Genomic DNA, 14,649 nt, shown 5'->3' with positions numbered 1-14,649 from the left:
TGCTGTGGATACTGCGATTGTGGTGGTAATTGCTGTTGTGTTTGCTGTGGTAACATTTGAAAATTTTGTGGATGTGGATGTGGATGTTGCATTTGTTGTCCAAGTGGCATTGACGAATTTATGTGTGGCAATGCTGTAAATGTTAAAATAAACAATTTAATTTAATTTATTTTTAATGAAAAAAATTTGAATGAAGTTTAATAAAAACAATCACTTAACCTGATAAATAAGAAGTGTGCCAATAGACAATATTTATTAATAATAGTAATACATAATAACATAATTTAACTTATATAAAAATAAATTGTTTTATTTAAATACAATATCTACCCAGCAGCTTATAGTGGTGTCGATGCCAGAAGAATCCGAAATGCATTGATGCTTTATTGAGGTTTTAAGTAGCTTTAAGGAATCGATATGCCAAATTTATTGTTTTATGCTGTATTTCACGTCAATATTTTCATGCGCAATATTATGCATACACATATACGCTTATATATAACTTTTTAATAAAAAATATAATATTAATTTATTTATTTATTATTTTAAAATACATATAATAATAAAATATATATACAAATATAAATGATTTTTATATGAAATTTTCGATTTTTTAGTGATACTTTTAGATGCTTTGTGTTAATGCATCGATTTTTTTCTCCTGCTGGGTATATGGTATAAGATGAATACAAAGAAAAATATAAAATAAATAATACTTATTAATAATAATTATAAATATTTATACAATTTAACTTATATGAAAAAGAATGAATTTAAAATGAATTTAATTTTTTTATTTGAATACAATAACTATATAAGATGAATACGCAGTTATATATTATAAAAAATAATAATTAAATTTGTCTATCATATTCTTCAAAAATAATTAATATTCGTGCCTTAAAAAGGAAAAACTCAAAAAAAAACTATTTTTTGTACGCAAAAATAAAACTTTTAATGTAATAGAAATAGAAATAAATAGAAATTTTAACTATATATATTTGTATAAAAAAATTTAGCAAATACTAAATTTATTATTCAATTAATTAAAAATAAATTAAAAATTTGATAAATTAATCAAATAGTTTTATGCTTAAAACTTTTTAACCAACAACTTTCAAAGATCCAGATATTAACTACAAGCACACCCTTTAAGCATTATTATATATCAATATATATTCGTAACTCTATATTTACCATTCATAAGGCTATTCATTGGTTGTGAATTAAGATGTCCATTTTGTAGTGACATTGGCACAGATATTTGCTGCTGGCCAACGCTTAAAATTGGTAACTGCGCGTTTGGTGGAAAAGTACTACCAGGCACACCCATAATATCTGTATTAGGAATTGATGCATCATTTGTTGGTGGTACTGTCATTGGTGGTAATTGACCTGTATTGCTGTATGGTAACGAATGAAGCCCATAGTTAGCGGACATTTGAGGAGCATAACCACGTAACCCCCACGTAGACCCCCTCTGTTCAGGAGACGCACCGTAACCTGGGTATTGTTGCATCATATTACCACTTCGTAAAATATTACCATTATTCATCATGGCACCATCACGCATCAAAGAATGATACATATTAATTGCATCTACCAAATCACTCGACAATTGCGTTAATTGTGCATGCTTGCGATCAATATGTTCAAGTTCTGCATCAATTAAAGGACCCATTTGATGTACTTCTTGTTCTAAGCGTAACATTTCATCGCTATCTTGTGATGGATCTTCAGGATTTGCCTCATGCAACAAATGCAGCAAACGATCTATTTTTATTTCATCAATTTCAACTTGTTGATTGGCAGCTGCAACGGCAGCAGCTTCAGTCTTTTGTTGCAGCTCCTTAACGTCATCATCAAATTGTACATTTTTCTTTGACTTACTTTGTTGGTTAATATCTAAACGTTCTGGATCAACAGATAAGTCTGCAGTAACAAAATTAGATGGGAACAAACCATCACCACGTTGATTCATACCCTTCCACCAATTCGGATCTGTATCATCTAAAACGTGTATAATTTCACCAGCAAAGAAAGTCAATTCATTTTCTTCAGCAGCTTCAAAATCATATAAAGCACGCACTTTACGTGGTTCTGTTTGTGATGTTGCTGAATTATTGGAACCAGTACCAGTTGAATTAACACTTCCTAACGAACCGGCACCCGCTACTGATGGATACAGTGAAGGCTATTTATTTAATGGAAAAAAAAATCAACATGGAGAATATGTTTAAAATATAAAATTTTACTACATACATAAGCTGAACTGGTGTTACTAGTAGCACTGCTAGAACCAACTTGATGTTTCGGACTAGATTTGGAATCTTTCAGCGATAGTTGAATCGCATAGGCAATTTCAGCTTCTTCTTGTTGTTGAGTATTTGCAGCATTTTGCTCCTTTGATGCAGATGATTTTGATTTTGGTTTATCAGATAAACTACCAAAATCATAATCTTCATGCATAAGTTTCTCGCACAGTGAAGGGATTAAATTTAGCTCAGGATCTTTTTTATAATCAGTTTCAGCCCAAGATTTTAGCACCTGACACATTCGCTGTTATATATAATTGTTATATATAAATGATTTATTGAAAACATATAAGTGTATAAGAACATAATGTTATTAAAATACTTACAGCTGCCACTTTTGGTTGTGATTTTGTTAATAAGCGTCGAAATTCAGTTTCAAACTCATATGAAGCAATCACTAGATGGAACGGCTTGCCACAATTACTTGAGCATGCATCCAAAAGTGTTATAGCCTGCATAATAACATGTGGATCTTCATGATTCATTCGTTTCAAAATTGCTCTTAGACATTCCTTAGCTGAACCAGTATTTGAAGTGACCATATCGCATACATCGAGTATTGATCCCCAATTTTCGTTCACATTATTCTCACTTGTCGCTTTTTCTATAAGTAAATTTAAAGCAATTAATAAGCAAACTGGATATAGTTCATATGTTCATATATAGTTTTTTTAAAATGATTTGATAAATTGACACAAACAGTTCAATCACTATCAGTTCAAAATATTGCACGTTATTATATATATTTCTTTTTTATCAATTTTTCATGTCGGATGTATAACATAATCATTTTCTTTATTGTTTAACAGTTATTTTTCAAAAATATTTACTCTAAAAACGAACCCTCCTCCCGCTAAACTTGTTTAACTACAGCGAAACTGCCAACGTCATCAGCAGACTGAAGCAGCATTTGGTTTGGTATCGCCATCCAAACTAAAGTTCAGAGAAACTGCTACAGATATGCCGACAATACCAGCAGATGCACCAAACACCAAACTTGCAGTTAGTTCATACTTTCCGTGTTTTAATTTCGGGACGTCAGAACTGGGACGGTCACTTGATAACACCTAATGCTCTTTCATGACTTTTTACTAATGGCTTGAGTACTGAAAAGGAGGTGGTATATTTTTCGACAATTTGAACAGCAAATACCACTTTGTCTTGGTTTCACACAAATCTGTCTCTCAAACAAAAATTCGTAGAATCTCGATACCCATAGAACTAATTTCTGAATTTAAATTTAAAAGGATAGTGAACGTGGTTCTTAACGACAACCAAACTGGATTTATAGCCCTGATCTATACGATTGCGTCATTAAAACTAGTCCATGAATGTAAATGTATAAAAAACTATGTGAACAGACAAAACAATTTCACCAATGAACCCAAAACATTTAATCATTTCTTGGCTTGCTTAAATCTGTTGTGTTGGTTTTATCTGCAGTCAGTGAAAAAGACAAAGGTTTTCTAATGAAACTATGTCGCAGGTACTATAGATTACTAATTGCGACCACTGACCACACCATCTGCCAGAAACACCTTTTTAAGTATAGTTGAGAATAGCTTATATTCACTTTGTTTGGATGGCGACACAATAGAACATTTCTTTTTATCTTGCTCGTTACGTCCCAACGTCGTAATTGACACAAATATCAGTTTCTAATCTCTTCCAAGTATTCTTCGCTTCCTTAAAAGGAGCTAAAAATGTTTGTAATATATCGAAATGAGATTCACAGTCTGAGTCTGAGTCTAAGTGCTGTGTATCTTTCTACAAATCATTTCTAAAAACTTGTTTTAGTGGTTTAAGGGCACACACGGTTGTTGTTGTTGTTGTTGTTGTTGTTGTAACCTGCGAATATCTATCAAACAGATATAATAAAAGGATTTACAAATACTTAAAGGATAGAGCCCTAAAATTATTTGCGAAAACTGACAGACTTACCAACACCGCGTTATCAAATCTCAAAATGGTTAAAGGCTCCTCGGGGAGGTATGCAGATCTGAGGTCAATTATTGCTTAGTCTGATGAAGTCCTAAACAATAATCTAGTCAAGGTGTAAAGAGGGGTTTTGAAATTAACTTGAGTTAAAAAAGAGTATAAGTGCTTAAGTGGTCTAGCTCGAAACAGCATCAACATAATAATTACAAATATGTATACATACAATGTGGAAGAGTAATAGTAGTGTAAGGTGGTGGGGATTGTTTAGAAGTGAAAATGAACCAGCTTACACTTTGACTTTCAATACTGTTCATCTACCGAAAAAAAAAGAAATATTGAAATTGAAGTTCGAATACATGGATTAAACACTTTATATGTCCGAAGAGATTTAAATTGCGCAAAATTGAAGAAAGTTTCGTGCAGACTTAGGTTGTTCGAAAAAAACATGCAAGGTCATTGTTTTTAATTTGATAACAATTAATTATATACCATTTTATAAAACCAATGGATATTTTTTCAAAAACCACTGGTTATGAATGTAGGTATAGTAATACTTAAAACAGCTGTGTGATCAGCCAAAAAAATTCATTTAATTAAAAATTAAATTTAATTGCATTTTAAAACTATTCAAAAACTTTTCCGTTAGTGAATTATATCTTTCGAATTATATCTGCGAAGAAGAATGAGTATGTGTTAGTGAAAAAGTGAGAGTGTTCTGAACAGAAGTGTATTTTGAGACTAAAAGGCATCGGAGATCTTATTTAAAACATTATATTTTGACAAGTGCAAATGTTATTTATTATCTTTATCGTTCATTATAATGCACGTCTTCATTTTAATTTCATCTCAAAGCTTAGTTAATACTTTTACTTTATTTTTACGGCTTGTTAAAACTGAAGCTGAACTTGTTCCTGACTAATTGACGTTTGTATGTAATTATGGTAAGGTCAATATTTTTTGAACCCATGACAATCATAAAGTGTTTAAATTTATTAAGATATTGATATAAATTCAAATATTGATATAAATATGAACACAAAAAAAACGCATATACATACATATAACAGAAATAATATATCTATCTATACATATGGAACAAGTGCAAAGACTTCACTATATAATCATATTAAAAATGCAGAAGAAAATGAACTGATAACAAACACAAATCGAGATAAAATAATAATACGAAGGTAAACAAAGCATGTGTAGATTAACGAGAATAAAATGGATTGCGAGAGATTCGTAAGAAAAGCGAATATAATTTCGACATTTCACTAATTTCATTACTGCTTTGACTAATCTAATCAAATTGAATATAGCTGTGTACGAACTTAGCTACTCAGTCAGTGACTCATCACATATATGTGATTATAATGTTATTTACATTATATACATATATATTATACGATAACAAATAATTGCTATGTGCGATTAATATTGTACGAGTATTTATTAATATTGTTTTTCAGATTGAATTACAAACGATTTTTAAATAATAGATTTTGTAACATAATAAAGAGTTTCTGTAGGGCTTCTCGAAATTAGTTTTTATATTCGTTGAAAACTTAAAATAATATATATTCATGTATACATATATTAGAATTAATTAGTTTCATGAACTGTTTTGATTTCCTAATTTTGAAATACAATGAGTCATCCACGAATAGGAATGTATAGTAGGGAATACTATATATACACATAACACATGTATATTTCACATCACTTTTTTACTAAAAGAATAAGTTCGGTAAAAAAGCTAGATTTAGTTTTCAGTTTAGATAGCACAATCTTAATCTCAATACGGTTATAGTTCATGATATTAAATTTCTTAAGCCGTTGAAAGTATATCCTAGATCTCTGGTAGTTTTGCAACTTATGTTCAATTTCTTATAAAGTTGTACTATCTCTGGAGAGAGTCTTCTTAGTTGACCTGTACGACATTAGCCTGTTGACAAACCTGTCAGCTCTAATTACTCTTAGAACTCATTTAACTTAACTCAAGTACTAAGCCCGTTTCCTGGCAATTACCGTGCATGAGCAAATAAGTTGGCCGAAATGCAATCGCAGAATCTTCAGGTGTTAGTGTTCTTTAATCCCACCTTTTAAATATTTTACCTATTTAACAGAAACGTGTCCCATTAGAAAACCAGTGGGTAATCTGTGTTCAGATCAATTTATACTGAGAAACTTGTCGTTTTAATTATTGACATTGACAAGCTAATTGAACTGCCTTAAGTATTTGGCCCCAGCCAAAACCTCCTCGGATAGCTTATATACTATATTTCTAAGACTGAATTAGTCTGATAAAAGAATATCCATCAAGAAATTTGAACTCTGTCAAGGAACTTAGTACGCGTAACTTCGCAAGCTTGTCAGTTGCTTCAAGGTTATTAAAATAATGTTTATAGAATACTAATCTATAATGCTATGAAGTTTACTTATATATTAGCACCTTTATTAAAAAGAATTGTCATATTTGAAGTAGAGAAGACTCAAAAACTATTCATTATCACTCAATAAATAGCATTAATTGATAGTGCTTATACAAGACTGGTTACTTAATGAATTTTTTTTATTTTTATTTAAGAATATGTCTTTATCGAATCGCTGTGGTTTAAAGTCTAACAATAAGTTTTAGAATCTTTAAACTAATAACATTATATTACAAATTATTCTATATATACATACTACAATGAATTATAAAATGAATGACAAATCATTTTAAGGAACTTCTGAATAAATAGCTTATTTTTCAGATATCACGACGCATAAGTTGAATTAAACAGTATAATATTTAGAAGAGCAGGATGGCAGATCTATCACTGAGTCTAGAGAAATTTATCATATTCACTTAATGAATTAAGTAAAATTTAACTGGAATCATCAATAGTCCCTAAAACAGACCTATGAGAAATAACATATTTATCAATGCATATATGAGCCTGCTCTGGATGTTACTAGAGAAATCAAGTTTTTAAAACAAGAATTCAATGATTATCGTGTCCTCAAAAATACTCTCTAATAAACAGTTGGGTATGAATTAAAAAACTAACCTAGTAGAGTAAAAACTAACCCACCAAAATAATCTGATAGTTGTCAATGAAAGTTTTAACTATTTTAATAATAAGACTGGAAAATGAAAACTATGTTAATGTTTAATATTAAAGAATAACTGACAGAATAACTGTCATAAGTTTTACAATAACAAATGTACGCCGCATCAAAATAAAGTTTGAGTTATTTGCCATAGACGACGTATCACTCCAGAACGCACACTTAGTATTTTCTAGAACTTATTTTTCGTAGAAGTTTATAGTGATTTTAAAGCACATTCAAAGCTTAACAGTTACTTGTCAGGCATAACTACGTTAATTCATAATTTGAGTCCAATCGATTTTTGAACCCGCCGGAATGAAGTGGCTAGATTTCTCTATATTGACAAAGGCAGACTTCAATTGAAATTTCACTCATTCTCAATTCATTCTTAAACAGAGTCACTCTCTCATATTATCATCACCTATTTCTCATTCTAACCCATGTGTACGTATTTCGAATTCCTTTCTTATTATCTGCTGGATATAACTCTACGGCTTACACAAACAAGAACTGCATGTCTTCGATACAAATAACACTTGGATAACGCATGTTATTTATATCATATCATTCGATCATATTAAATATCAATTCATTTAAATCATTTATTTGCCGAATTAAATAATGAAGCTTAAGTATTTTTAACTATAAACAGAATAATTAACTTATTACAATAAAAATGCAGTTATATTAGAATTTTTTGGAAGAATAAAAACTAAACAACACATTACATTTACTTTAATAAAACGAAATGACCATGTAGTGAACTTATTTTGATATATCGATTTATTATGATAAATCCAAGTAGATTTGAATGTATAATAATTCAGACTACAGTCAGCTAGCGTCATGTTAGTGACACCCCCCTTAGCCAAAGTTTTGAAGGTTTTGTGATTAAACAATAATAATTATAATAATAGAATGATTGTGGTGGATCCAGATTCAGTTGGCTTACTTTGGAAATGGCTTATTTACCCAGCCTTTATACGGACAGACGGAAAGGTGACCGGACGTAAGGGAAATTTTCCAATGTCCAACACACAAGGTCAAGTACATTGCAATATATACCATCGTTTTCACATATATATGGCTTTGAGCCAATTTAATAAAAATTACAGCAAATAGTAGTGTTACAAATAGTAGAGTATATCAATTATCCATTATCAGTGCAAAAAAGAAAAGCCGCAATTCCACACTCAACGTATGACAGTTCCATTTCGAGGCTCCAAAGTTGCATTCGTCCTTGAACTCGGTATAACGATATCATCACAGAGTTGTCAACTACTTGTGGAGATTGTAGGGTTCATTATAAATAAACTTCATTTCAAAATTGACATAGTTTATGATAACAGTTTTATATAAATGATTTATCATTTGATAACCGGCAGTGAAGTGCAACGAACCTTCTTTGTGGTTCACAAATTGCCAATGAAAATTTTAACAAAAACAACACTTCGACACAACTACACTTACTCAGAACTCACACAACACATATGCATTCACTTAATATTACAAATTTTCACAAAGGAACGCATACTGCGACGAAGGGGGTGAAAAAGTGCATTATATGTAAAACAATAAAAAAAACCTTCGACCCACACAACTAATTGCAATATTTTTGAACGCGATTTTTTATTTTTAGTAGAAATGAAATGTAATGAAATTACATGTTGTGCCAATGTGAAAACATATAATGTGAGCTTCTGTACACTGGAGATTTAAGTGGCGCATTTATAACACTTCACGCCTCACCTTATGCATATGAAACGGTTGTACTTACCAATCTTTACTTCAAGCTTTCCACGTCCCAAAAACATTTTCGTATTGCACTAAGCCAACTTCTATATAAAAATGCAAATCGTTGCCTTATAATAATTATTAATTAATTTTACGAATACAATCGTTCAAATTTTTTATTGCAATTTTCCGAATGTTTCTTTTTCTGTTATATTTTTAATCGATATATATTTAATTTCGTTTTTTTGTTTCTACTTTGTCACGGCGTTCTTCGTTCTTTATTTGACATTAATGTTTCTTTATTGCAATCTAAACTAATTAAAATATATTTCAAAAAATTTTTGTTAATTTATTTAAGAAAAACTGGAGACGATACATAAAAACACCTTAGCAAATACAATATATCTTATATTTTTCTGTTGCTATAACAAAGTGACTAAGAAAGAAAACGAATGTCATTCGGTTATTGTAGTGTTGCTGTCTTGTAAATATTATTATAGGGAGTAGCAAAGAAATGTCAAAATGAAAAATCAATACGCGATGCATGGTTGCATTTGAAGGAATAATTACAATATATATATAAAATCTTAAAATTTTTTTCATCTTTTTGTGAATAATATCTAATTAAAACAAAATTTTATTAAAAACCATATCTTTAGCAGAAATTTATTAGTTTAAAAATTATATTACAATTTAAATAAAATATTAAAAAATTACTCATTTAATTTTAATCTAATATCATAAAATTTAAAAACATATATAATGACAAAACTTTATGATTTTTTATAAACCATATTATTTATATTTTACCTTGTAAATACCACTTTTTGATATTTTTTATAACTTTTGAATACAATAAAATTATATTAAAAACTTTCAACTTACTTAGAATAATATGATAAAATATGTTTTTGATATAAATTATATCATATAACAGTAAGTTTTAAATCTCTTTCTATATACATATGCATATACATCATCATGTACCGCGCTTATACATATGAAAATCGCAATTTCTTAAACTCATAATTTTTAGAAATCACTGTTTATGCCATAAAAAATTATTTAGAAATTAAGCAAAATGTCAGCTATTTCCTTTTTTTTAATATATTTTTTTTTCAACTATTAACATTTAACTATTAATAATCTATGTCTATTTGCACAGTTGCTAAGCAAAGTTCTGTCAAATTTTTCGATGTGTCGGAGTTATAAGCAGAATAAATGTTGCTCAGTGGCAGTTATCTGAAGTTAGTGGGATCTGTGACATATGATGGTAGAATGTGGGTATTAGTAGTATTTTAAGTGAGTAAGCTATCTTAAAGACATATCAAACATATACATATTTTTTTGTTTCGGGACTCTAGTGTTCACAAAACAATGTCATATATACAACGTCCTAATAATATACATATTACATTGTTATTATAACGCGAAGTTACAAATATTTTTTATCAATTGGACACGGCCATTATACACTTAACAGAAACTCAAGTGTTTGACTAAATTATCACACTTGTTTTTAGACTCATCTGAAATGTGATAGTTATTGTGCTTAATAGTTAATAAAATTATATTAACACAAATAAGTAGATTGTAGTTTATAAAATTAAAATAGACTGATCATATTGTTCTTAGATATTTATTTTGAAAGTATATTTTGAAATTTGTTTCAAATCCATCAGACTATGACAGATAATAAAATAGTTTCGGAATACTTTACATTTGTTGTGCTACGCATGTATGCAGTAGTAAATTATGTTAGTTTTCAAGAAGTTAAGTAACAATTAACATAATTTACTACTCCATTCTTCACATAACTTTTTTGTTGAAGATAAGTTACAGCTTTCCGAATTTTTAATATACCTATTATGTCTACAATAACCATAATTAATAACATAAATATTATGCATTGTTATCTGTCAATGTATGTCCATATTGCTTAAGCAACATATAGACAATGCTGCATGTATTCACTCCAAGTATGCAGACCACGTATGTTTTTTACTATACACTTTGAAACAAGGTATGATTTTACCTCGTACATTTCTACAGACCGAAATTTGGTATGCATACTTGAATACACACAGTGCGATTTAATAGCACGGCGTACTTGGTATGCATACATGTAGCATCGTCTATATCATGCTTTATTAGAAATTTAATATGACAGGACAAATAAAAATTTATCAACTTATTCATATACATATATTTTTTTTATTTTAAATATTTTTTTTTTATAATTGAAAAATATTTAAATTTGAAATTATATTAAAATTTTTTGTAATACTTGTGATTCTTTTTTTTCCTGTTCAAATCACTATTTGCTAATAAAGTTACAGTGGATATAAAAATCAAATGTTAGTTGTGGAATAATCAGCGTAGAGATTCAACTGCTGTGTTAAGGTAAGTCTAAAAAATTTATTTTATAACTTATTTAAAAACAATTTTAAGAGCGGTTGCACACTAAAATTAAAAGTAGTTGTTAGGTTGGTGTCGACTGATAACTGATACTCAAATTTTAAAACTAATTTTAAAATGTTTTCTCAATATTTAAAAAAAATGTTTCTTATATAGCGTTTAAACTCAGCAACTAAATTGCATGGTTATATATATTTTTTTTACTCTGAAAGTATACTATGAAATAATTTAAAACGCATAATGTGTGTTGTGATGTTTCATAAAAATTCTAACTGCTTACTGTGAAATGTATAAAATAGCGTATTTTGTAATTTCGTAGACTCTAATTGGAAAAGGCAATTAGTTAAGTGTCCTATTAGATAATATCCTTATTAAGAATAAAAGTAATAGTAAATGAGACAAAATAGAACATAAATTTGATTCAAAGTCAAGAGGAACAGAAACAACAACACAAGTTTTGTTAATTGCAAATAATCAAAATGGCCGATTTCAATATTTATTGTGAAAAGTTTTAATACTTGGATTAATTGTAATTAGTCGGTTTCATCAAATGGACTATTACTAAAGCAATTTTAAAACCATTTTAATAAGCTAAAAGTGCTTTTATGGTAAATTGAGGGATGTAGTAAATTATGGCAGCGAATGTTTGTAGTTACCAGAATTTCAAGTAGAAAGAGATAAAAATTAGGTAAATTAGATGTTACCATTGTGAACATTTTATAAGATGTATAATAAATAAATTTAAAAACTTTCAATCAAAAATAATAAATAAGTGCAATAAATAAATAAAAAAAAATATTTACATATGTGCAGTGTAGAAAATCTCTAGAAATTTCAATTTACTTTACTTCAGTTTACTTAAACTCGTTCACGGTCTTAAAAGGAGTGGCAAGAAAGTTGGAAATTTCAAAATAAAACACTGAAATTTTACATTTTTCCCTATTTTCTCTATTTAGAACAGGGTGTTGATATTGTAAATAATTCTCACAAATCACAGCAAAACATAAAAATATATTGCTACAACTTTCAGCGTCTTGATTTACGAGTATACAGAAACAAATATTGGAAACAAAATTTATATAAAATTGCGATTAATTACTGTTTCTGAATGAGCAACATTATAAAATATACTACAATTATTTGCCAATATGAATTAAATAGATGTTTTTTTGTGAATTTAAAATCAACATTTTTAATGCTCGCATAAATGGGGTATTTAATTGTGATATGGAAACATATTAGAAATGTGTCTAACAAATACTGTATATAGATTGTGACATAGTATGCTTACAAAGAAATTATCATTTTACAACACTTATTTCTGTTTGTCAGTTTATGACATATCTGACAAATAATTATCAAAGACATTCGTAAGCTATCATGCTAGGTGTGAAGGTGGTAGTGGAGTGTTGCGGGTTTCATAAATAAAGAACATTTTGAGAAAACATTAAAATTCATGTTATATGTAATTCAAATCAAATTAAATTAAATTTAAAAGTACAAAGATATATATGTCAGTTATGGTGAATGTGATATGTTGAAATTATTTTCTTTTGTTTGTCAAAATTTGTACAGAACTGACGCCGCAAATATCACCATTCCTAGAAACTAACTGTTAACTGTTAATTTTTTTTAAAGTGAATTAATCATGTTTGTGCGCGATCCGTGCGGCATTGTATGCCTTATTATTACCTACGGTGCGGTTTTCTATGCGGACTATGTTGTAATGCGATGGATTATTATGCAGACAATGCAGGCCAGGTATTTTCTTATTAGAATATTACTTCCATAATTATGTTGGTTAATGCAATTTTTTCTCCAATTAGTATATGGGCGCCATTGCATGTTGTGCTATTCAACACAGTCGTTTTCCTGTTGAGTATGTCACACCTCAAGGCAGTTCTTTCGGACCCTGGCACAGTACCATTGCCTGCAAATCGCTTAGACTTCTCGGACCTGCATACTACTGGTAAAAATAATGGTGCAAATGGACATAATGAATGGACTGTATGCACACGTTGTGAAACCTATAGACCACCACGTGCGCATCATTGCAGGATTTGCAAAAGGTGCATACGACGCATGGATCATCATTGTCCATGGATAAATAATTGTGTGGGTGAGCGCAACCAGAAATTCTTTCTGCAATTTCTAGTTTATGTTGGTCTCTTATCATTGTACTCGGCGGCGCTCGTTGTCGGGTCCTGGATATATCCTTGTGAGGAATGTAACGCAAATGTGATTGAATCCCAAACAAGAATGTAAGTATGTCGAATAACTGTTTTATACCAGAATAGCAGATTTCATAGTTTTTTGAGGAATTTTTAGCTTCTATTTTTTGCTTTCCTACATAAAATTTTTTCTTATATGCAAATTTATCGAAGCGGGTGTTATCGATGACTCTAGCGCCAAATACGACGCTATTTAACGGGACTTTTTTGTGCATGCTGTACATTTTCGCGTAGAGATTCGTGTAAAAAAAATTTTGCGTGTAATTTTTTTGGGAATAAAATTTGTTAGTTTTATTTTGATTTGCATTTATAAAAAATATTCATCAGTGAGTCTCAATTATTATTATAATTAAGACTTAAAACTTATTGCGAATGATTTAATCATTTTCTATTTTCTAATTAATCTTCTGTACAGCAAAAAGTTTGTTTTATAAGTAAAATCCGGCAAAACATTAACGTTGTATGCTTTTTATAAAAAAAAACACTTTAGAGTATTTAGAGCTCCTTTGAGACCCTGTCCATAATACATCGCGTGATGCAAATGCGTATTTTTAAACACTTTTAAGTTAAAAATATGCAGACAGCTTTAGTGAAGAGGTAATTCAGGTATTAAAATGAAAACCTAGAGAATTTGAAAAAACTAAACAAACATTTAAAATTGCAGCAATATTACTTAAAATGATTTATTTAAAACGATTGTACGGATGTGAATATAAGTTATTATTAATGTATTTCTATATAAACGGAAAGGAACGGTCTGCATATATAGATCGTATATATATTTTCCGCCTTGATCCTGGTTGACTTCAATTTAAATTCCTCTATCCATCAGCCCTCAATCCATTTTCACTCTTAGATACTCCTCTTCCCTTGCATACAACCTATATCTATTCACATTTTAACCCATGTATTCGCCT

At 29.4% G+C, this 14,649-nt stretch overlaps 2 protein-coding genes across 2 annotated transcripts in view; one reads left to right on the top strand and one right to left on the bottom strand.

Moving 5' to 3' along the window:
- Positions 1-9,488, bottom strand: part of LOC119688229 (signal transducing adapter molecule 1-like) — an 11,532-nt gene extending 2,044 nt beyond the window's left edge. Inside the window, exons 1-5 of the mRNA XM_038102909.1 lie at positions 9,127-9,488; positions 2,642-2,919; positions 2,263-2,559; positions 1,198-2,194; positions 4-133 (exon numbers count right to left, since the gene is read on the bottom strand). Coding sequence (XP_037958837.1) covers positions 4-133; positions 1,198-2,194; positions 2,263-2,559; positions 2,642-2,919; positions 9,127-9,163 — 1,739 coding nt within the window. The 5' untranslated portion in view covers positions 9,164-9,488. The remainder of the gene's footprint in view (positions 1-3; positions 134-1,197; positions 2,195-2,262; positions 2,560-2,641; positions 2,920-9,126) is intronic.
- Positions 9,489-12,841: 3,353 nt separating this feature from the next.
- On the top strand, positions 12,842-13,787 carry LOC119689362 (palmitoyltransferase ZDHHC3-like). Its single transcript, XM_038104183.1, has 2 exons — positions 12,842-13,262; positions 13,328-13,787. Exons 1-2 carry the CDS (start codon positions 13,150-13,152, stop codon positions 13,764-13,766), a joined length of 552 nt encoding a protein of 183 aa, XP_037960111.1. The 5' UTR covers positions 12,842-13,149; the 3' UTR covers positions 13,767-13,787.
- Positions 13,788-14,649: the final 862 nt, after the last annotated feature.

This window comes from Teleopsis dalmanni, chromosome X (genome assembly GCF_002237135.1).
Source record: "Teleopsis dalmanni isolate 2A chromosome X, ASM223713v2, whole genome shotgun sequence".
Lineage (NCBI taxonomy): Eukaryota > Metazoa > Arthropoda > Insecta > Diptera > Diopsidae > Teleopsis > Teleopsis dalmanni.
The sequence above is the reverse complement of the archived record's forward strand: the minus strand, read 5'-3'. Positions and strand labels throughout refer to the sequence as shown.

Bases quoted from the DNA above. Each gene is read 5' to 3' on its own strand.
- LOC119689362 (XM_038104183.1), top strand. From the start codon at position 13,150: ATGTTTGTGCGCGATCCGTGCGGCATTGTATGCCTTATTATTACCTAC. The intron at 13,263-13,327 runs GTATTTTCTTAT...TTCTCCAATTAG, and splicing joins ATGCAGACAATGCAGGCCAG to TATATGGGCGCCATTGCATG.